Consider the following 20,806-nt stretch of genomic DNA (forward strand, 5'->3'; position numbering starts at 1 on the left):
GGGATTAGAGGGATGGTCTTCGCTGGGAGAGTTAGGGGATTAGAGCGATGGTCTTCGATGGGAGAGTTAGGGGATTAGAGGGATGGTCTTCGATGGGAGAGTTAGGGAATTAGAGGGATGGTCTTCAATGGGAGAGTTAGAGGGATGGTCTTCGCTGGGAGAGTTAGGGGATTAGAGGGATGGTCTTCAATGGGAGAGTTAGGGGATTAGAGGGATGGTCTTCGATGGGAGAGTTAGGGAATTAGAGGGATGGTCTTCAATGGGAGAGTTAGAGGGATGGTCTTCGCTGGGAGAGTTAGGGGATTAGAGGGATGGTCTTCGCTGGGAGAGTTAGGGGATTAGAGGGATGGTCTTCGATGGGAGAGTTAGAGGATTATAGTGCTGGTGTTTGATGGGAGATTTAGGGAATTGGAGGGATGGTCTTCAATGGGAGAGTTAGGGGATTATAGTGCTGGTGTTTGATGGGAGATTTGGGATGGTCTTCGATGGGAGAGTTAGGGGATTAGAGGGATGGTTTTCGATGGGAGAGTTAGAGGATTAGCGGGATGGTCTTCGATGGGAGAGTTAGGGGATTAGAGGGATGGTCTTCAATGGGAGAGTTAGGGGATTAGAGGGATGGTCTTCGCTGGGGGAGTTAGGGGATTAGAGGGATGGTTTTCGATGGGAGAGTTAGAGGATTATAGTGCTGGTGTTTGATGGGAGATTTGGGATGGTCTTCGATGGGAGAGTTAGAGGATTATAGTGCTGGTGTTTGATGGGAGATTTAGGGAATTGGAGGGATGGTCTTCGATGGGAGAGTTAGGGGATTGGAGGGATGGTCTTCGATAGAAGTTCAATGTGGGTTGTTCCTCCTCTTCCCAGCCCCCAACCCACGGCCCACCCTCCCAGCCCCCAACTGCGCAATGAAAAGACGGTGACTGCAATAGGCGGAGTTTATTGATGGAAGTTTCCCGGTTGCCGTTGTTCCCTCACTGCGCCACTCCACCCTGCTGCATCCTCTTCATCAGCTCCTCATCCTGCATGGACAAGTCAGTCAGCTTCTTGCCCATCCGCTCGTGAATGTCCAGATACTTGGCGACGCAGCGGTCGAGGCAGACCGACTCGCCCTTCGAGAGTTCGGCCTCTTTGTAGTGAGGAGGCACACACTTACGATGGCAGGCATGGGTCATCCTGGGTGGAAGGGAAAGAAAGATGGCAGCTGAGAGGAATTAGCACTCATCAATCTTTCTCGCCAATCATCACAGTTTGACCTCTTAAAAGGAAAGGGTGAAAGGTAAATGCCCCAGGATCCCTGCCCTCCTCATGAGGAACCGTAACACTACATTATTAGAACATAGAAAAATACAGCACAGAACAGGCCCTTCGGCCCACGATGTTGTGCCGAACCTTTGTCCTAGATTAATCATAGATTATCATCGAATTTACAGTGCAGAAGGAGGCCATTCGGCCCATCGAGTCTGCACCAGCTCTTGGAAAGAGCACCCTACCCAAGGTCAACACCTCCACCCTATCCCCATAACCCAGTAACCCCACCCAACACTAAGGGCGATTTTGCACACTAATGGCAATTTATCGCGGCCAATCCACCTAACCTGCACATCTTTGGACTGTGGGAGGAAACCGGAGCACCCGGAGGAAACCCACGCACACACGGGGAGGACGTGCAGACTCCGCACAGACAGTGACCCAAGCCGGAATCGAACCTGGGACCCTGGAGCTGTGAAGCAATTGTGCTATCCACAATGCTACCGTGCTGCCCTTAAGAACAAATTAATCGACACTACATCATTCTACCGTAATCCATGTACCTATCCAATAGCTGCTTGAAGGTCCCTAATGTTTCCGACTCAACTACTTCCACAGGCAATGCATTCCATGCCCCCACTACTCTCTGGGTAAAGAACCTACCTCTGACATCCCCCCTATATCTTCCACCATTCACCTTAAATTTATGTCCCCTTGTAATGGTTTGTTCCACCCGGGGAAAAAGTCTCTGACTGTCTACTCTATCTATTCCCCTGATCATCTTATAAACCTCTCTCAAGTCGCCCCTCATCCTTCTCCGTTCTAATGAGAAAAAGATTATTGAGGAGACAACTTTGACATCAATGTTGCAGTGCTGTGGTACCACAAAATGGCCACCATGAGCGAATATAAAATGGCTGACTGGTGTTTGGGAAGTCTTTTGTTTAAGGATCTTCAGAGAAAGGAGATTTACCAGAATGTTGCCTGGTCTGGAGGGAAGATCTTATGAGGGAAGGCTGAGGGACCTGAGGCTGTTTTCGTTAGAGAGAAGGTTAAGAGGTGACTTAATTGAGGCATACAAGATGATCAGAGGATTGGATAGGGTGGACAGCGAGAGCCTTTTTCCTCGGATGGTGATGTCTAGCACGAGGGGACATAGCTGTAAATTGAGGGGAGATAGATATAAGACAGATGTCAGAGGCAGGTTCTTTACTCAGAGAGTAGTAAGGGCGTGGAATGCCCTGCCTGCAACAGTAGTGGACTCGCCAACAGTAAGGGCATTTAAATGGTCATTGGATAGACGTATGGACGATAAGGGAATAGTGTAGGTGGGCTTTAGAGTGGTTTCACAGGTCGGCGCAACATCGAGGGCCGAAGGGCCTGTACTGCGCTGTAATCTTCTGTGTTCTAAAGATATACCGAATATATCTGGAGGAAGTCCAGGGAAGGTTCACTGGGTTAACCCCGGGTAGGGAGGGATTTTCTTATGAGGAGGGGTTGAGTAGGCCGGGGCCTGTCCTGATTAGGAATTTAGAAGAATGAGAGGCGACCTTATTGAGACATCGAGGATTCCCAGGGGGTTTGACAGGGTCGATGCTGAGAGGATGTTTCCCCGTGTGGGAGAGTCTGGGCCCAGAGGGCAGAATCTCAGAGTGAGGGGAGATTCTGAGAGGATGTTTCCCCGTGTGGGAGAGTCTGGGCCCAGAGGGCAGAATCTCAGAGTGAGGGGAGATTCTGAGAGGATGTTTCCCCTTGTGGGAGAGTCTGGGCCGCACTGTCAGAGGGTCAGTCCTGAGGGAGTGCTGCACTGTCAGAGGGTCAGTACTGAGGGAGTGCTGCGCTGTCCGAGGGTCAGTACTGAGGGAGCGCCGCACTGTCAGAGGGTCAGTACTGAGGGAGTGCCCACTGTCAGAGGGTCAGTCCTGAGGGAGTGCTGCACTGTCAGAGGGTCAGTACTGAGGGAGTGCTGCACTGTCAGAGGGTCAGTACTGAGGGAGCGCTGCACTGTCAGAGGGTCAGTACTGAGGGAGTGCCGCACTGTCAGAGGGTCAGTACTGAGGGAGTGCCGCACTGTCAGAGGGTCAGTACTGAGGGAGTGCTGCACTGTCAGAGGGTCAGTACTGAGGGAGCGCCGCACTGTCAGAGGGTCAGTACTGAGGGAGTGCTGCGCTGTCCGAGGGTCAGTACTGAGGGAGCGCCGCACTGTCAGAGGGTCAGTACTGAGGGAGTGCCCACTGTCAGAGGGTCAGTCCTGAGGGAGTGCTGCACTGTCAGAGGGTCAGTACTGAGGGAGTGCTGCACTGTCAGAGGGTCAGTACTGAGGGAGCGCTGCACTGTCAGAGGGTCAGTACTGAGGGAGTGCCGCACTGTCAGAGGGTCAGTACTGAGGGAGTGCCGCACTGTCAGAGGGTCAGTACTGAGGGAGTGCCGCACTGTCAGAGGGTCAGTACTGAGGGAGTGCCGCACTGTCAGAGGGTCAGTACTGAGGGAGTGCCGCACTGTCAGAGGGTCAGTACTGAGGGAGTGCCGCACTGTCAGAGGGTCAGTACTGAGGGAGTGCCGCACTGCCAGAGGGTCAGTACTGAGGGAGTGCGGCACTGTCAGAGGCTATGTACTGAGGGAGTGCTGCACTGTCAGAGGTTAGTACTGAGGGAGCGCTGCACTGTCAGAGGGTCAGTACTGAGGGAGTGCTGCACTGTCAGTGAGTCAGTACTGAGGGAGTGCTGCACTGTCAGAGGGTCAGCACTGAGGGAGTGCCACACTGTCAGAGGGTCAGCACTGAGGGAGTGCTGCACTGTCAGAGGGTCAGTACTGAGGGAGTGCTGCACTGTCAGAGGGTCAGTGCTGAGGGAGTGCCGCACTGTCAGAGGGTCAGTACGGAGGGAACACAGGGGTACATGTTAACAGAGGTCCACATCGAGGAAACCGCAGGACCTGGCAAGGAGTGCGTCAGTATGGTTGAGTGACGGTCCAGTCCAGCCGGCACTGGCATGGGGTTAGGCCCGGTTATGGAGGCTTTGCTGGCGATGGGAGTGGATTTGGAGTGGTCGCGTCAATACTCATTCCCCTGCGGAGCGGTTCACACACGGGCGAGGGAGGGAGGGGTGTGGCCCCACACGCCTGCTACAAAATAAAACTCCAAATGATGAACCGTGAGCGTAAACGAACTAAACCTAATCTCAGCCCCGATCCTCGGCTGCGCAAGAGAACCCAGGCTCGAGATCAGGACCACGGAGAAGAGGACAAAGGCACTCTCCGCCCTCCCTGTCTGTGCGCCTGCTCAAAAACACAGAGCGAGGCGGGCACGGTGACACGGTGGTTAGCACTGGGAGTGCGGCGCCGAGGTCCCAGGTTCGAATCCCGGCCCCGGGTCACTGTCCGTGTGGAGTTTGCACATTTTCCCCGTGCCTGCGTGGGTCCCACCCCCACAACCCAAAAAGATGTGCAGGGTAGGTGGATTGGCCGCGCTAAACTGCCCCTTAATTGGGAAAAAACAATAATTGGTACTCTAAATTTTTTTTAAAAGGCACAAACAGGGAGCAAAAAACCTGGGATGAGCGAGGGAGTGGTTAAAATAAATCAAAGTCCCCAGCGAGGGAAGGAGACAGAAAACTCATTGGAGGAGAAACCGGCTCCGATATCCTATTGGACACAAGGTCAGAAAGCGAAGGCTTCCGTTACAAACTTCTTCAACCAATCAAGTTGGATTAAATGGCGGCTTGACGGGTTGTTTGGAGGTTTTGGCGACAAAAGGGTTTCGCCAGAGGCCAGTTCACAGGATCCCGGCAGGGCAGAAGGAGGCCATTCGGCCCGTCGAGTCGGCACCGGCCCTCTGAATGACCACCCAACCGAGGCCCCCCTCCCCCCCGCCGCCGCCGCCGTTACCCCGGCCTTTCCCCACCCACCTCGGCACGTCTTTGGACTGTGGGAGGAAACCGGAGCACCCGGAGGAAGCCCACGCACACACGGGGAGAAGGTGCAGACTCCGCGCTCGGATAGTCACTCGAGGCCCGAATTGAACCCGGGTCCCTGGGCCTACGAGGCGGCGGTGCTAACCACTGCGCCGCCCTCCGTTCAGGTCAGTTGGAGAAAGTAGGCCTCAATTTTTGGTCACGTTATAAATGTCACCCCTCATGTTGAGAACCGTTGCTGTAAACAAGGAGGCCGGGGGGCTGGGGACGACACACACACCGTCTTCGCCACCCAAGCAGTTAACCTACCGCAGGGTCACAAGGAACATCCATTCCCCCTGCCTGGTGTGAGGAGGGGTGTCAGAAGGCACATCCACTCCCCTTACCCATAGAATACTGGTGTCAAAGACCAACCAGACACTATGAAGTGCTTCGAGGTTGGTCACGAGGCAAGTCAACTCCAGACGCCCAGAATGCCTCGACCTCCTGCAGCTCGCACACCGCCACAGCAGACGGTGCACGGTGATATCGTCACTGGACTTAGTAAACCAGAGACCCGGACTAATCTGGGGACCAGGGTTCACATTCCCACCTCTGCAGTTGGTTCATGGAATAAAAATCAGAAAATTAGCAGCCTAATCGTAGAATTTACAGCGCCGAAGGAGGCCCATTCGGCCCATCGAGTCTGCACCGGCCCTTGGAAAGAGCGCCCGACTTCAGCCCACTACCTCCACCCCTATCCCAGTCACCCCACCTAACCTTTTTTGGACACCAAATGCAATTTAGCACGGCCAGTCCACCTAACCTGCACATCTTTAGACTTGTGGGAGGAAACCGGAGCACCCGGTGGAAACCCCACGCAGACACGGGGAGAACGTGCCGACTCCGCACAGTCGCCCGAGGCCGGGATCGAACCTGGGACCCTGGAGCTGTGAGGCAGCAGTGCTAACCACTGTGCCTTTGTCCTGCCCTATGATGAGCATGAGACCATGTCGATGTCATAAAAACCTGTCTGGTTCACTGACGTTCTTTAGGGAAGGAAATCTGCCGTCCTTACCCGGTCTGGCCTACATGTGACTCCAGACCCACAGCAATACAGTTGACTCTTAACTGCCCACTCAAGGATAATTAGCGATGGGCAATAAATGCCGGCACCTGTGTGCCAGGGACAATTTTTTTTTTTTTTAAAAAGCAGACGCCATCGCCCTGGCCCTACACCCATCCCTGGAGCATCTCAACAACAAGGTCTCCTACATCAGATTCCCATTTATTGACTACAGCTCCGCCTTCAACACCATAATCCCAGCCAAGCTCATACCAAAACTCCAAAACCTAGGACTTGGCTCCTCCCTCTGCAACTGGATCCTCAACTTCCTGACCCACAATCAGTATGAATGAACAACAACACCTCCTCCACAATAGTCCTCAACACCGGCGCCCCGAAAGGCTGCGTACTTAGCCCCCTACTCTACTCCCTGTACACACACGACTGCGTGGCAAAACTTGGTTCCAACTCCATCTACAAGTTTGCTGACGACACGACCGTAGTGGGCCGGATCTCGAGTAACGATGAGTCCGAATACAGGAGGGAGATAGAGAACCTAGTGGAGTGGTGTAGCGACAACAATCTCTCCCTCAATGCCAGCAAAACTAAAGAGCTGGTCATTGACTTCAGGAAGCAAAGTACTGTACACACTCCCGTCAGCATCAACGGGGCTGAGGTGGAGATGGTTAGCAGTTTCAAATTCCTAGGGGTGCACACCACCAAAAATCTGTCCTGGTCCACCCACGTCGACGCTACCACCAAGAAAGCACAACAGCGCCTATACTTTCTCAGGAAACTAAGGAAATTCGGCATGTCCACATTAACCCTTACCAACTTTTACAGATGCACCATAGAAAGCATCCTATCGGGCTGCATCACAGCCTGGTATGGCAACTGCTCGGCCCAGGACCGCAAGAAACTTCAGAGAGTCGTGAACACCGCTCAGTCCATCACGCGAACCTGCCTCCCGTCCATTGACTCCATCTACACCTCCCACTGCCTGGGGAAAGCGGGCAGTATAATCAAAGATCCCTCCCACCCAGCTTACTCACTCATACAACTTCTTCCATCGGGCAGGAGATACAGAAGTCTGAGAACACGCACGAACAGACTCTGTCCCCCAAGAAAGCTTCTTCCCCGCTGTCACCAGACTCCTAAATGACCTTCTTATGTACTGATCTGATCTCTCCACACATCTTCTCTACTGAGCAGTACTACACTCTGTCTGCTGCACCCGATGTCTATGTATTTACATTGTGTGTCGATCGTACTTGCTGTTTTTTTTCATGTATGGAATGATCTGTCTGGACTGTACGCAGAATAAAACTTCACTGTACCTCGGTACACGTGACAATAAATTAAAACAAGGGTCAGAGGGCACACCCACTCCCCTTACCCAAGGGTCAGAGGGCACACCCACTCCCCTTACCCAAGGGTCAGAGGGCACACCCACTCCCCTTACCCAAGGGTCAGAGGGCACACCCACTCCCCATACCCAAGGGTCAGAGGGCACACCCACTCCCCATACGCAGGGGTCAGAGGGCATGCTGACCCCTCTCCCCACCGCCCCGTCCCAAACCCAGGGGGGGGGTCAGAGGGCACACTCATCAGCTGCGCCAACCTTGGGAGAACATGGGACATTACAGCGCAGTACAGGCCCTTCGGCCCTCGATGTTGCGCCGACCTGTGAAACCACTCTAAAGCCCATCTACACTATTCCCTTATCGTCCATACGTCTATCCAATGACCATTTAAATGCCCTTACTGTTGGCGAGTCGACTACTGTTGCAGGCAGTGCATTCCACGCCTTTACTACTCTCTGGGTAAAGAACCTGCCTCTGACATCTGTCTTATATCTATCTCCCCTCAATTTAAAGCTATGTCCCCTCGTGCTGGACATCACCATCCGAGGAAACAGGCTCTCACTGTCCACCCTATCCAATCCTCTGATCATCTTGTATGCCTCAATTAAGTCACCTCTTAACCTTCTTCTCTCTAACGTAAACAGCCTCAAGTCCCTCAGCCTTTCCTCATAAGATCTTCCCTCCATACCAGGCAACATTCTGGTAAATCTCCTCTGCACCCTTTCCAAAGCTTCCACATCCTTCCTATAATGCGGCGACCAGAATTGCACTCAATACTCCAAATGCGGCCGCACCAGAGTTTTGTACAGCTGCAACATGACCTCATGGCTCCGAAACTCAATCCCTCTACCAATAAAAGCTAGCACACCGTACGCCTTCTTAACAACCCTCTCAACCTGGGTGGCAACTTTCAGGGATCTACGTACATGGACTCCGAGATCTCTCTGCTCATCCACACTGCCAAGAATCTTACCATTAGCCCAGTGCTCTGTCTTCCTGCTATTCCTTCCAAAATGAATCACCCCACACTTTTCTGCATGAAACTCCATTTGCCACCTCTCAGCCCAGCGCTGCAGCTTATCTATGTCCCTCTGTAACTTGTAACATCCTTCCGCACTGTCCACAACTCCACCGACTTTAGTGTCACCTGCAAATTTACTCACCCGTCCTTCTACGCCCTCCTCCGGGTCATTTATAAAAATGACAAACAGCAGAGGCCCCAAAACAGAAGCGGGGGGGGGGACGGGACCCGAGACCGCCACCAACCTGTTGTACATGTCGGCCATCATCTCCACCTCCAGCTCTGCCGCCAACTGCTGCGCCTTGAGGGGGTCCATGGCGAGGAGGGTGAGGGGGGGCAGCCTCAGCGGCAAGGCCCCTGCTGCTAAAGTGGGTGGGTGAGGGTGGCAAGGGAGGCAACAGGGGAAAGGGGGAAGAGAGAAGAGCCTTCAATGCAGCAGGACTGGCTGAATGCAAAGAGTGTGGAGGAGTGACTGTGCTTCACTTGGGCAGCAGGGACACACTCACTCTGCCCCCTGTCCACATGGGTTGTCCTCCAGCTCTGGAACAATAAAGATCAAAAAGTGGTCACACCCCTTGGATTAATTTTCACTTTGCGGGCCGCCGCACGTTTGCTGTCGCCCCCTAAAGCCCGAGTCTGAGGCACCTGGTTGCCACTGGCTTCTCGAAAGGAACAAAAAAAAAGAATAATCAATTCCCGTCAAGCGCCCGTGAGCCCCTCAATTGAACTTTATTTAAACCCCTGCGGCCGTCGGACGCCATCTTTGTGAGGGGCACGGCCAAAGGCAAAACGCCCCCCAAAATAGTTCTGGAGCCAAGACCTCGCCCCCGGTCGTTGCGGCGCGTCGGCCTGCCGATCGAGACTGGTTTTTAATCACGTTTTTAAATCATTGATTTTTTTTTTGGGGGGGGGGGTCGCCTTTGACCCGCACAAAGATGGCGTCCGACGAGACGCTGACCGCCGGCCGCCACTGTTGACAACGAGGGTGCGGCTGGAGGCAAGAGTGAACTTACGGGCTCGGGAAGAGACGGGATGGGTCCGTCTCCTCCTACAGCGCCGGCCGGAGCCAGTGGCCGCCTGGCCGCAGCCGACTTCTGCTTCTTGAGGGGGCAACATTTCGTTTTTTTTTTGTTTAATGTCATGGCAATTTTCTTCTTTAGCTTCTCCCTCATCCCAGTGGGTTTGTCTTGGTCCGTGAAAGGGGGGGGGGGGGAGGAGGAGGAGGAGGAGGGGTTGGAAGGATGAAATGTTGACTTGGCTATTCGGCCAAGGAAGGCTGCACAACTGGGAGATTTCCTGGGCTTTCCAACCCCCTCTCCCCCCAACCCCATCCGCTGTGTGGAAACATAGAACATACAGTGCAGAAAGAGGATATTCAGCCCATCGAGTCTGCACCGACGCACTTAAGCCCTCACTTCCACCCTATCCCCGTAACCCAATAACCCCTCCTAACCTTTTCGGTGACTCGGGGCAATTTAGCGCGGCCAATCCTCCTAACCCGCACGTCTTTGGACTGTGGGAGGAAACCGCAGCACCCGGAGGAATCCCCCGCAGCCACGGGGGAGAACGTGCAGACCCCGCACGGACAGTGACCCGGCGGGGAATCGAACTTGGGACCCTGGAAGAAGGCATCTGCTGCGTAGAGGGGGGGGGGGGGGGGGCAGCAAGCTGGCGCAAGGAAGTCGGGCCCCAACCCCTGCTACCCAAAGGAAGAAGGATGGGCGATTGGCACCGTGACCCTCGCCAGTGGGCAGCCCCCCCCCCCCCACCCCCCCACCCCCCGACTCGATCGGTGCAGTGAACGGGGAAGGGTGTGGGAGGGCAAGATGTTTACTCAACGGGGTCTTCCCCAGAGCCCCTATTGAGTTGGGTGATGTGGGGGGGAGGGTGGCGGAGTTGCGGTCTCGGGGGCGATGGGGTTACTTCGCACCTTTGCGTTCCGGGCCCACATGGGGAGGGAAGGGTTGGTATCTGTGAATGGGTTAAAGTGCGGTGTCGAGCTCGGAGTGCCACGGAATGTTAAGTGGGCGGGTGAATGGTGAGATTGTCCTGTTTCTCCGAAAGGGCGATAGTGCCGGATTGTTCTGCGGGAGGCTTGACGTACCATGCTTTTGGATCTGGCCAGTTGCCCTCCTTGAGTCCCGGTCCCATCCTGCCCCCCCCCCCCACACGACGGCGATCCCACCTCCTCAGCCCCTGCCCACCATCAGCACATCCCATCGCCTCCCCTCCCTCCATCACTCTCGCCCGGGAGGCACGTCTGGCCTGTGGGACCTCCAGTTTTGCTGCGAATCTAGCAGAGGGGTAAGTCAGAGGCGTCGTGAGGCAAGCGTCAGCTTTGATCTTCATCCCGGACAGCGACTTGCATTCTGAGACCTCCGCCTTCCATCTCCCTAACATCGCCCTGCCTAAGCTACTGAAACCCTCGCCCGCCCGCCCTTCACCTCCAGACCTGTCCATTCTGACTCACTCTTCCAGCTGCTCTCCCACATCCCACCCTCCCTAACCCTCAGCTCATCCAAAAATTCCATCTCCGCTCTCCCCCCCCCCCCACATCCCCCTGCCACCTCGTGTCCAAACTCACAGTGCAGCCCCGTTCACCGATCACCCCCTCAGCTCTCCCACACTGACTCACGGTCCGCAAAACTTCTATTTTAAAATTCTCAGCCTGGTTTCCAAACCCTCCCTATCTCTGTAACCTCCTCCAGCCCCTACAACCCTCCCTATCTCTGTAACCTCCTCCAGCCCCTACAACTCTCCCTATCTCTGTAAACTCCTACAGCCCCTACAACCCTCCCTATCTCTGTAACTTCCTCCAGCCCCTACAACCCTCCCTATCTCTGTAACCTCCTCCAGCCCCTACAACCCTCCCTATCTCTGTAACCTCCTCCAGCCCCTACAACTCTCCCTATCTCTGTAACCTCCTCCAGCCCCTACAACCCTCCCTATCTCTGTAACTTCCTCCAGCCCCTACAACTCTCCCTATCTCTGTAACCTCCTCCAGCCCCTACACCCCTCCCTATCTCTGTAACCTCCTCCAGCCCCTACAACCCTCCCTATCTCTGTAACCTCCTCCAGCCCCTACAACTCTCCCTATCTCTGTAACCTCCTCCAGCCCCTACAACCCTCCCTATCTCTGTAACCTCCTCCAGCCCCTACAACCCTCACCATCTCTGTAACCACCTCCAGCCCCTACAACCCTCCCGATCTCTGTAACCTCCTCCAGCCCCTACAGCCCTCCCTATCTCTGTAACCTCCTCCAGCCCCTACAACCCTCCCGATCTCTGTAACTTCCTCCAGCCCCTACAACCCTCCCTATCTCTGTAACCTCCTCCAGCCCCTACAACCCTCCCGATCTCTGTAACCTCCTCCAGCCCCTACAACCCTCCCTATCTCTGTAACCTCCTCCAGCCCCTACAACCCTCCCGATCTCTGTAACCTCCTCCAGCCCCTACAACCCTCTCTATCTCTGTACCTTCCTCCAGCCCCTACAACCCTCACCATCTCTGTAACCTCCTCCAGCCCCTACAATCCTCCCGATCTCTGTAACCTCCTCCAGCCCCTCCAACCCTCCCTATCTCTGTAACCTCCTCCAGCCCCCTACAACCCTCCCTATCTCTGTAACCTCCTCCAGCCCCTACAACCCTCCCTATCTCTGTAACCTCCTCCAGCCCCTACAACCCTCCCTATCTCTGTAACCTCCTCCAGTCCCTACAACCCTCCCTATCTCTGTAACGTCCTCCAGTCCCCACAACCCTCCCTATCTCTGTAACCTCCTCCAGCCCCGACAACCCGCCCCATCTCTGTAACCTCCTCCAGCCCCTACAACCCTCCCTATCTCTGTAACCTCCTCCAGCCCCTACAACCCTCCCTATCTCTGAAACCTCCTCCAGCCCCTACAACCCTCCCTATCTCTGTAACCTCCTCCAGCCCCTACAACCCTCCCTATCTCTGTAACCTCCTCCAGCCCCTACAACCCTCCCTATCTCTGTAACCTCCTCCAGCCCCTACAACCCTCCCTATCTCTGTAACCTCCTCCAGCCCCTACAACCCTCCCTGTCTCTGTAACCTCCTCCAGCCCCTCCAACCCTCCCTATCTCTGTAACCTCCTCCAGCCCCTACACCCCTCCCTATCTCTGTAACCTCCTCCAGCCCCGACACCCCTCCCTATCTCTGTAACCTCCTCCAGCCCCGACACCCCTCCCTATCTCTGTAACCTCCTCCAGCCCCGACAACCCTCCCTATCTCTGTAACCTCCTCCAGCCCCGACACCCCTCCCTATCTCTGTAACCTCCTCCAGCCCCGACAACCCTCCCTATCTCTGTAACCTCCTCCAGCCCCTACAACCCTCCCTATCTCTGTAACCTCCTCCAGCCCCGACAACCCTCCCTATCTCTGTAACCTCCTCCAGCCTCTACAACCCTCACTGTCTCTGTAACCTCCTCCAGCCCCGACAACCCTCCCTATCTCTGTAACCTCCTCCAGCCCCTACAACCCTCCCTATCTCTGTAACCCCCTCCAGCCCCTACAACCCTCCCTATCTCTGTAACCTCCTCCAGCCCCTACAACATTCCCTATCTCTGTAACCACCTCCAGCCCCTACACCCCTCCCTATCTCTGTAACCTCCTCCAGCCCTACAGCCCTCCCTATCTCTGTAACCTCCTCCAGTCTCTACAACCCTCCCTATCTCTGTAACCTTCTCCAGCCCCTACAACCCTCCCTATCTCTGTAACCTCCTCCAGTCCCTACAACCCTCCCTATCTCTGTAACCTCCTACAGCCCTCCCTATTTGTAACCTCCCCCAGTCCCTACAACCCTCCCTATCTCTGTAACCTCCTCCAGCCCCTACAACCCTCCCTGTCTCTGTAACCTCCTACAGCCCCTACAGCTCTCCCTATCTCTGTAACCTCCTCCAGCCCCTACAACCCTCCCTATATCTGTAACCTTATCCAGCCCCGAAAGCTCTCCCTATCTCTGTAACCGCCTCCAGCCCCTACAACCCTCCCTATCTCTGTAACCTCCTCCAGCCCCTACAACCCACCCTATCTCTGTAACCTCCTCCAGCCCCTACAACCCTCCCTATCTCTGTAACCTCCTCCAGCCCCTACAACCCTCCCTATCTCTGTAACCTCCTCCAGCCCCTACAACCCACCCTATCTCTGTAACCTCCTCCAGCCCCTACAACCCTCACTCTCTCTGTAACCTCCTCCAGCCCCGAAAGCTCTCCCTATCTCTGTAACTGCCTCCAGCCCCTACAACCCTCCCTATCTCTGTCCTACAACACTCCCTATCTCTGTAACCTCCTCCAGCCCCTACTACCCTCCCTATCTTTGTAACCTCCTCCAGCCCCTACAACCTCCCTATCTCTGTAACCTCCTCCAGCCCCTACAACCCTCCCTATCGCTGTAACCTCCTCCAGCCCCTACATCCCTCCCTATCTCTGTAACTTCCTCCAGCTCTAAAACCGTCCTTATCTCTAATCTCCAGCCCCTCCAACCCTCCCTAGGTATAGGGCTAGGGACAGAGTTAGGGATAAGGGATGGATTAGTGATAGTGTTAGAGGTTAGGGTTAGGGTCAGAGAGTAAGGGTTAGTGATAACGTTAGAGGTGGGTTCAGGATTCGGGTTGGAGGTTAGGGTTTGAGTTAGGGTTCAGGATTCGGGTTGGAGTTTAGGATTAGGGTTAGAGTTCGGGTTCAGGATTCGGGTTGGAGGTTAGGGTTAGGATTAGGGTTAGAGTTAGGGTTCAGGATTCGGGCTGGAGGTTAGGGTTAGGATTAGGGTTAGAGTTAGGGTTCAGGATTCGGGCTGGAGGTTAGGGTTAGGGTTAGAGTTAGGGTTCAGGATTCGGGTTGGAGGTTAGGGTTAGGATTAGGGTTAGAGTTAGTGTTCAGGATTCGGGTTGGAGGTTAGGGTTAGGATTAGGGTTAGAGTTAGGGTTCAGGATTCGGGTTGGAGGTTAGGGTTAGGATTAGGGTTAGAGTTAGGGTTCAGGATTCGGGTTGGAGGTTAGGGTTAGGATTAGGGTTAGAGTTAGGGTTCAGGATTCGGGTTGGAGGTTAGGGTTAGGATTAGGGTTAGAGTTAGGGTTCAGGATTCGGGTTGGAGGTTAGGGTTAGGATTAGGGTTAGAGTTAGGGTTCAGGATTCGGGTTGGAGGTTAGGGTTAGGATTAGGGTTAGAGTTAGGGTTCAGGATTCGGGTTGGAGGTTAGGGTTAGGATTAGGGTTAGAGTTAGGGTTCAGGATTCGGGTTGGAGGTTAGAGTTAGGGTTAGAGTTAGGATTAGGGTTAGGGTTAGGGTTAGGATTCCGGGTTAGGGTTAGGGTTAGGGTTAGGGTTCAGGATGAACTGCATCTTGCAGAGACCCGGCTAATCAGAAAACCGGACGTAAAGGGGCCATGACGTGGAAAGGTCACCACATTTGGGCCTCTGTCCGAGGTTTTGCAGACAGTGATGCTTTATTGATGGAACCCAGCACACTTGGCGACGGGTGTATAAACGTGAGTGTTGTTGAAATGGTGAAAGCCTCATTCTGTGCGTCCCCGCGGCAGGGCTGAGGACATAACGATGCGACACAGCTGCTGCCTGTTCCTCTGCGGTGACGCTGCAATGGGACACGCGCTCTCAAACGGACCATTGTCCCCTGGAACGAGAACACCAGACCTCTCTGGACATGAGAGGAGGCGTCTGTTATAATCTCCACACTCACAGGAGCGAGAGAGCTCCTGGACAATGACATTTTAGGGAGGCACGGTTAGCACAGCGGTTGGCACTGCCACCTCACAGCTCCAGCGTTCAATTCCCCGCTGGGTCACTGTCTGTACGGAGTCTGCACGCTCTCCCCCGTGTGTGCGTGGGTTTCCTCCGGGTGCTCCGGTTTCCTCCCACAAGTCCCGAAAGACGACCAGGTTGGATGGATTGGCCGTGATGAATTGCCCCTCGATAGTGAGCAGTCGGGCGGGATTGTGGGAGTGGGGTGGCTCTGGTGGGATGACCTTTCGGAGGGTCGGTGTGGACCTGGACGGGCCAAATCTCCTCCATCTGCACTGTCGGGATTCCTCGATCATAGAGCTGGGAATGACGCACAGAAACGTCGCAAAATACTTCGGATTAGCAATTGTCACAACAACGTTTGACCCAAAGTCACATCAACAGATAATTAGTCGGAGGCCCACAAGGGGCAGCAGTGGCACAGTGCCATTGTCGGTGGACTAGTAATCTCAGCCACCGTGGGAAATCCAGGTTCGAATCCCACCCCGGCAGATGGTGAGGAAATTTGAGTAAATGTCCAACGGTGACCTTGAGATTGTCGCTAAAGGCCCGTCTGGTTTCCTAATGTCCCCTTTAGGCCTACATGCAACTGCAGACCCACACAGCGATGTGGTTGACATGTGGGAGACACAATGCAAGCACGTTGCGGGGGCTGGAGGAGATTACAGAGATAGGGAGGGTTGTCGGGGCTGGAGGAGGTTACAGAGATAGGGAGGGTTGTCGGGGCTGGAGGAGGTTACAGAGATAGGGAGGGTTGTCGGGGCTGGAGGAGGTTACAGAGATAGGGAGGAGTTAGGGGCTGGAGGAGGTTACAGATATAGGGAGGGTTGTAGGGACTGGAGGAGGTTACAGAGATAGGGAGGGTTGTAGGGGCTGGAGGAGGTTACAGATATAGGGAGGAGTTAGGGGCTGGAGTAGGTTTCAGAGATAGGGAGGGTTGTAGGGGCTGGAGGAGGTTACAGAGATAGGGAGGTTTTTCGGGGATGGAGGAGGTTACAGAGATAGTGTTGTCGGGACTGGAGGAGGTTACAGAGTTAGTGTTGTCGGGACTGGAGGAGATTACAGAGATAGGGAGGGTTGTCGGGGCTGGAGGAGTTTACAGAGTTAGTGTTGTAGGGGCTGGAGGAGGTTACAGAGATAGGGAGGGGGTGTCGGGGCTGGAGTAGGTTATAGAGATAGGGAGTGTTGTCGGGACTGGAGGAGGTTACAGAGATAGGGAGGGTTGTCGGGGCTGGAGGAGTTTACAGAGTTAGTGTTGTCGGGACTGGAGGAGGTTATAGAGATAGGGAGTGTTGTAGGGGCTGGAGTAGGTTTCAGAGATAGGGAGTGTTGTCGGGGCTGGAGGAGGTTACAGAGATAGGGAGGGTTGTAGGGACTGGAGGAGGTTACAGAGATAGTGTTGTCGGGGCTGGAGGAGGTTACCGAGCTCGGGCTGTGGGGGCTGGAGGAGGTTACAGAGGTAGTGTTGTCGGGACTGGAGGAGGTTACAGAGATAGGGAGGGTTGTCGGGACTGGAGGAGGTTACAGAGATAGGGAGGGTTGTAGGGACTGGGGGAGGCTACAGAGATAGGGAGGGTTGTCGGGGCTGGAGGAGGTTACAGAGATAGGGAGGGTTGTAGAGGCTGGAGGAGGTTACAGAGATAGGGAGTGTTGTCGGGACTGGAGGAGGTTACAGAGATAGGGAGGGTTGTCGGGGCTGGAGGAGGTTACAGAGATAGGGAGTGTTGTCGGGACTGGAGGAGGTTACAGAGATAGGGAGTGTTGTCGGGGCTGGAGGAGGTTACAGAGATAGGGAGGGTTGTCGGGACTGGAGGAGGTTACAGAGATAGGGAGGGATGTAGGGGCTGGAGGAGGTTACAGAGATAGGGAGGGTTGTAGGGGCTGGAGGAGGTTACAGAGATAGGGAGGAGTGTAGGGGCTGTAGGAGGTTACAGAGATAGGGAGGGTTGTAGGACTGGAGGAGGTTACAGAGATAGGGAGGGTTGTCGGGGCTGGAGGAGGTTACAGAGATAGGGAGGTTTGTAGGGACTGGAGGAGGTTACAGAGATAGTGTTGTCGGGACTGGAGGAGGTTACCGAGCTCGGGCTGTGGGGGCTGGAGACTGAGGGACAGGATAATCTGTGTCTGCTGCTGTGTATCATGGTGGGGTTGGGGCATGTTTAGCTCCGGGAACAAAAATAGCAGCAGGAAACTTAAGATACTCGGGCAGGATGTGTTTACACAGAGTGATAGTGAGAAGTAAAGATTCCAGTCGGCGAAATCCCGAGAGAGAGTGAGACAGAGCGAGAGATCGAGAGGTATAACCGAGGGAAGGGCAGCGCGGTGGCAGAGAGGTTAACACCCGGCCCCGGGGTCACTGTCCGTGTGGAGTTTGCATATTCTCCCCGTGTCTGCGTGGGTCCCACCCCCACAACACAAAGATGTGCCAGCTCGGGGGATTGGCCGCAATAAATTGCCCCTTAATTTAATAAAAAGAATTGGGTACTCTAAATTTATTTTTAAAAATGAGAATGTGAAGGAGACAGAGCGAGAGAGAACAGAGAGAGAGAGAGAGAGAGTGAAAGAGAGACAGAGCGAGAGAGAACAGAGAGAGAGAGAGAGTGATAGAGAGACAGAGCGAGAGAGAACAGAGAGAGAGAGAGTGCTAGAGAGACAGAGCGAGAGAGAACAGAGAGAGAGAGTGATAGAGTGATAGAGAGACAGAGCCAGAGAGAACAGAGAGAGAGAGAGAGAGCTAGAGAGACAGAGCGAGAGAGAACAGAGAGAGAGAGTGATAGAGAGACAGAACGAGAGAGAACAGAGAGAGAGAGAGAGAGAGTGATAGAGAGAGACAGAACGAGAGAGAACAGAGAGAGTGATAGACAGAGCGAGAGAGAACAGAGAGAGAAGAAGAGAGAGAGAGAGTGATAGAGAGAGACAGAGCGAGAGAGAACAGAGAGTGAGTGAGAGAGTGATAGAGAGACAGAGCGAGAGAACAGAGAGAGAGAGTGATAGAGAGAGACAGAGCGAGAGAGAACAGAGAGAGAGAGAGAGAGAGTGATAGAGAGAGACAGAACGAGAGAGAACAGAGAGAGTGATAGAGCGAGAGAGAACAGAGAGAGAAGGAGAGAGAGAGAGAGTGATAGAGAGAGACAGAGCGAGAGAGAACAGAGAGTGAGTGAGAGAGTGATAGAGAGACAGAGCGAGAGAACAGAGAGAGAGAGTGATAGAGAGAGACAGAGCGAGAGAGAACAGAGAGAGTGATAGACAGAGCGAGAGAGAACAGAGAGAGAGAGAGTGATAGAGAGAGACAGAGCGAGAGAGAACAGAGAGAGTGATAGACAGAGCGAGAGAGAACAGAGAGAGTGATAGACAGAGTGAGAGAGAACAGAGAGAGTGATAGACAGAGCGAGAGAGAACAGAGAGAGAGAGAGAGAGTGATTGAGAGAGACAGAACGAGAGAGAACAGAGAGAATGATAGAGCGAGAGAGAACAGAGAGAGAGAGAGTGATAGAGAGAGACAGAGCGAGAGAGAACAGAGAGAGAGAGAGAGTGACAGAGAGAGAGAGAGAGAGAGTGATAGAGAGAGACAGAACGAGAGAGAACAGAGAGAGTGATAGACATAGCGAGAGAGAACAGAGAGAGCGAGAGAGTGATAGAGAGAGACAGAGCGAGAGAGAACAGAGAGAGTGATAGACAGAGCGAGAATGAACAGAGAGAGAGAGTGATAGAGAGAGACAGAACGAGAGAGAACAGAGAGAGTGATAGACAGAGTGAGAGAGAACAGAGAGAGGGAGAGAGTGATAGAGAGAGACAGAGCGAGAGAGAACAGAGAGAGTGAGTGATAGAGAGACAGATCGAGAGAGAAAAGAGAGAGAGTGATAGAGAGACAGCGAGAGAGAACAGAGAGAGAGAGAGAGTGATAGAGAGAGACAGAGCGAGAGAGAACAGAGAGAGTGAGTGAGAGACAGAGCGAGAGAACAGAGAGAGAGAGAGTGCTAGAGAGAGACAGAGCGAGAGAGAACAGAGAGTGAGTGAGAGAGTGATAGAGAGACAGAGCGAGAGAGAACAGAGAGAGAGAGAGTGATAGAGACAGAGAGAGAGAACAGATGAGAGAGAGTGATAGAGAGAACAGTGAGAGAGTGATAGAGAGAGACAGAGCGAGAGAGAACAGAGAGAGAGAGAGCGAGTGATAGAGAGACAGAGCGAGAGAGAGAGAGTGATAGAGAGACAGCGAGAGAGAACAGAGAGAGAGAGAGAGTGATAGAGAGTGACAGAGCGAGAGAGAACAGAGAGAGGGAGAGAGTGATAGAGAGAGACAGAGAGAGAGAACAGAGAGAGAGAGAGTGATAGAGAGACAGAGCGAGAGAGAACAGAGAGAGAGAGATAGAGAGACAGAGCGAGAGAGAACAGAGAGAGAGAGAGAGAGTGATAGAGAGAGACAGAGAGAGAGAACAGAGAGAGAGAGAGTGATAGAGAGACAGAGCGAGAGAGAACAGAGAGAGAGAGAGAGTGATAGAGAGAGACAGAGCGAGAGAGAACAGAGAGAGAGAGAGAGTGAGAGAGAACAGGGAGAGTGAGAGACAGTGATAGACAGACAGAGCGAGAGAGAACAGAGAGAGAGAGAGAGAGAGTGATAGAGAGGCAGAGCGAGAGAGAACACATAGAGAGGGAGAGAGAGTGAGAGACAGAGCGAGAGAGAACACAGAGAGTGAGAGACAGAGCGAGAGAGAACACAGAGAGAGGGAGCGAGAGTAAGAGACAGAGCGAGAGAGAACAGAGAGGGAGAGAGAGAGAGACAGAGCGAGAGAGAACTCAGAGAGAGAGAGACAGAGCGAGAGAGATCACATAGAGAGGGAGAGTGAGAGACAGAGCGAGAGAGAACACATAGAGAGAGAGAGACAGAGCGAGAGAGAACACAGAGAGGGAGAGAGAGTGAGAGACAGAGCGAGAGAGAACACAAAGAGAGAGTGAGAGACAGAGCGAGAGAGAATACAGAGAGGGAGAGAGAGTGAGAGACAGAGCGAGAGAGGGCACACAGAGAGGGAGAGAGAGTGAGAGACAGAGCGAGAGAGAATACAGAGAGGGAGAGAGTGTGAGAGACAGAGCGAGAGAGAACACATAGAGAGGGAGAGAGAGAGAGACAGAGCGAGAGAGAAGACATAGAGAGGGAGAGAGAGCGAGAGACAAAGCGAGAGAGAAGACATAGAGAGAGAGAGAGTGAGAGACAGAGCGAGAGAGAACACATAGAGAGGGAGAGAGAGTGAGACAGAGCGAGAGAGGGCACAGAGAGAGGGAGAGAGAGTGAGAGACAGCGAGAGAGAACACAGAGAGGGAGAGAGAGTGAGAGACAGAGCGAGAGAGAACACAGAGAGAGAGAGAGAGTGAGAGACAGAGCGAGAGAGAACATAGAGAGGGAGAGACAGAGCGAGAGAGAATAGAGAGAGAGAGAGAGAGTGAGAGACAGAG

General features: G+C 53.9%; 1 protein-coding gene across 1 annotated transcript; it reads right to left on the bottom strand.

Annotated features, from left to right (window-relative positions):
- Positions 1–918: 918 nt before the first annotated feature.
- timm10 (translocase of inner mitochondrial membrane 10 homolog (yeast)) lies at positions 919–9,254 on the bottom strand. Its single transcript, XM_072498037.1, has 2 exons — positions 8,832–9,254; positions 919–1,170 (listed from the first exon to the last, which is right to left on the bottom strand). Exons 1-2 carry the CDS (start codon positions 8,900–8,902, stop codon positions 969–971), a joined length of 273 nt encoding a protein of 90 aa, XP_072354138.1. The 5' UTR covers positions 8,903–9,254; the 3' UTR covers positions 919–968.
- Between the last annotated feature and the right edge of the window lie 11,552 nt (positions 9,255–20,806).

Source organism: Scyliorhinus torazame, chromosome 4 (genome assembly GCF_047496885.1).
Source record: "Scyliorhinus torazame isolate Kashiwa2021f chromosome 4, sScyTor2.1, whole genome shotgun sequence".
Lineage (NCBI taxonomy): Eukaryota > Metazoa > Chordata > Chondrichthyes > Carcharhiniformes > Scyliorhinidae > Scyliorhinus > Scyliorhinus torazame.

Coding starts and splice junctions, on each gene's coding strand:
- timm10 (XM_072498037.1), bottom strand. CDS start 8,902: ATGGACCCCCTCAAGGCGCAGCAGTTGGCGGCAGAGCTGGAGGTGGAG. Junction 1,171..8,831: donor ATGGCCGACATGTACAACAG/GTTGGTGGCGGT, acceptor CCTTCCACCCAG/GATGACCCATGCCTGCCATC.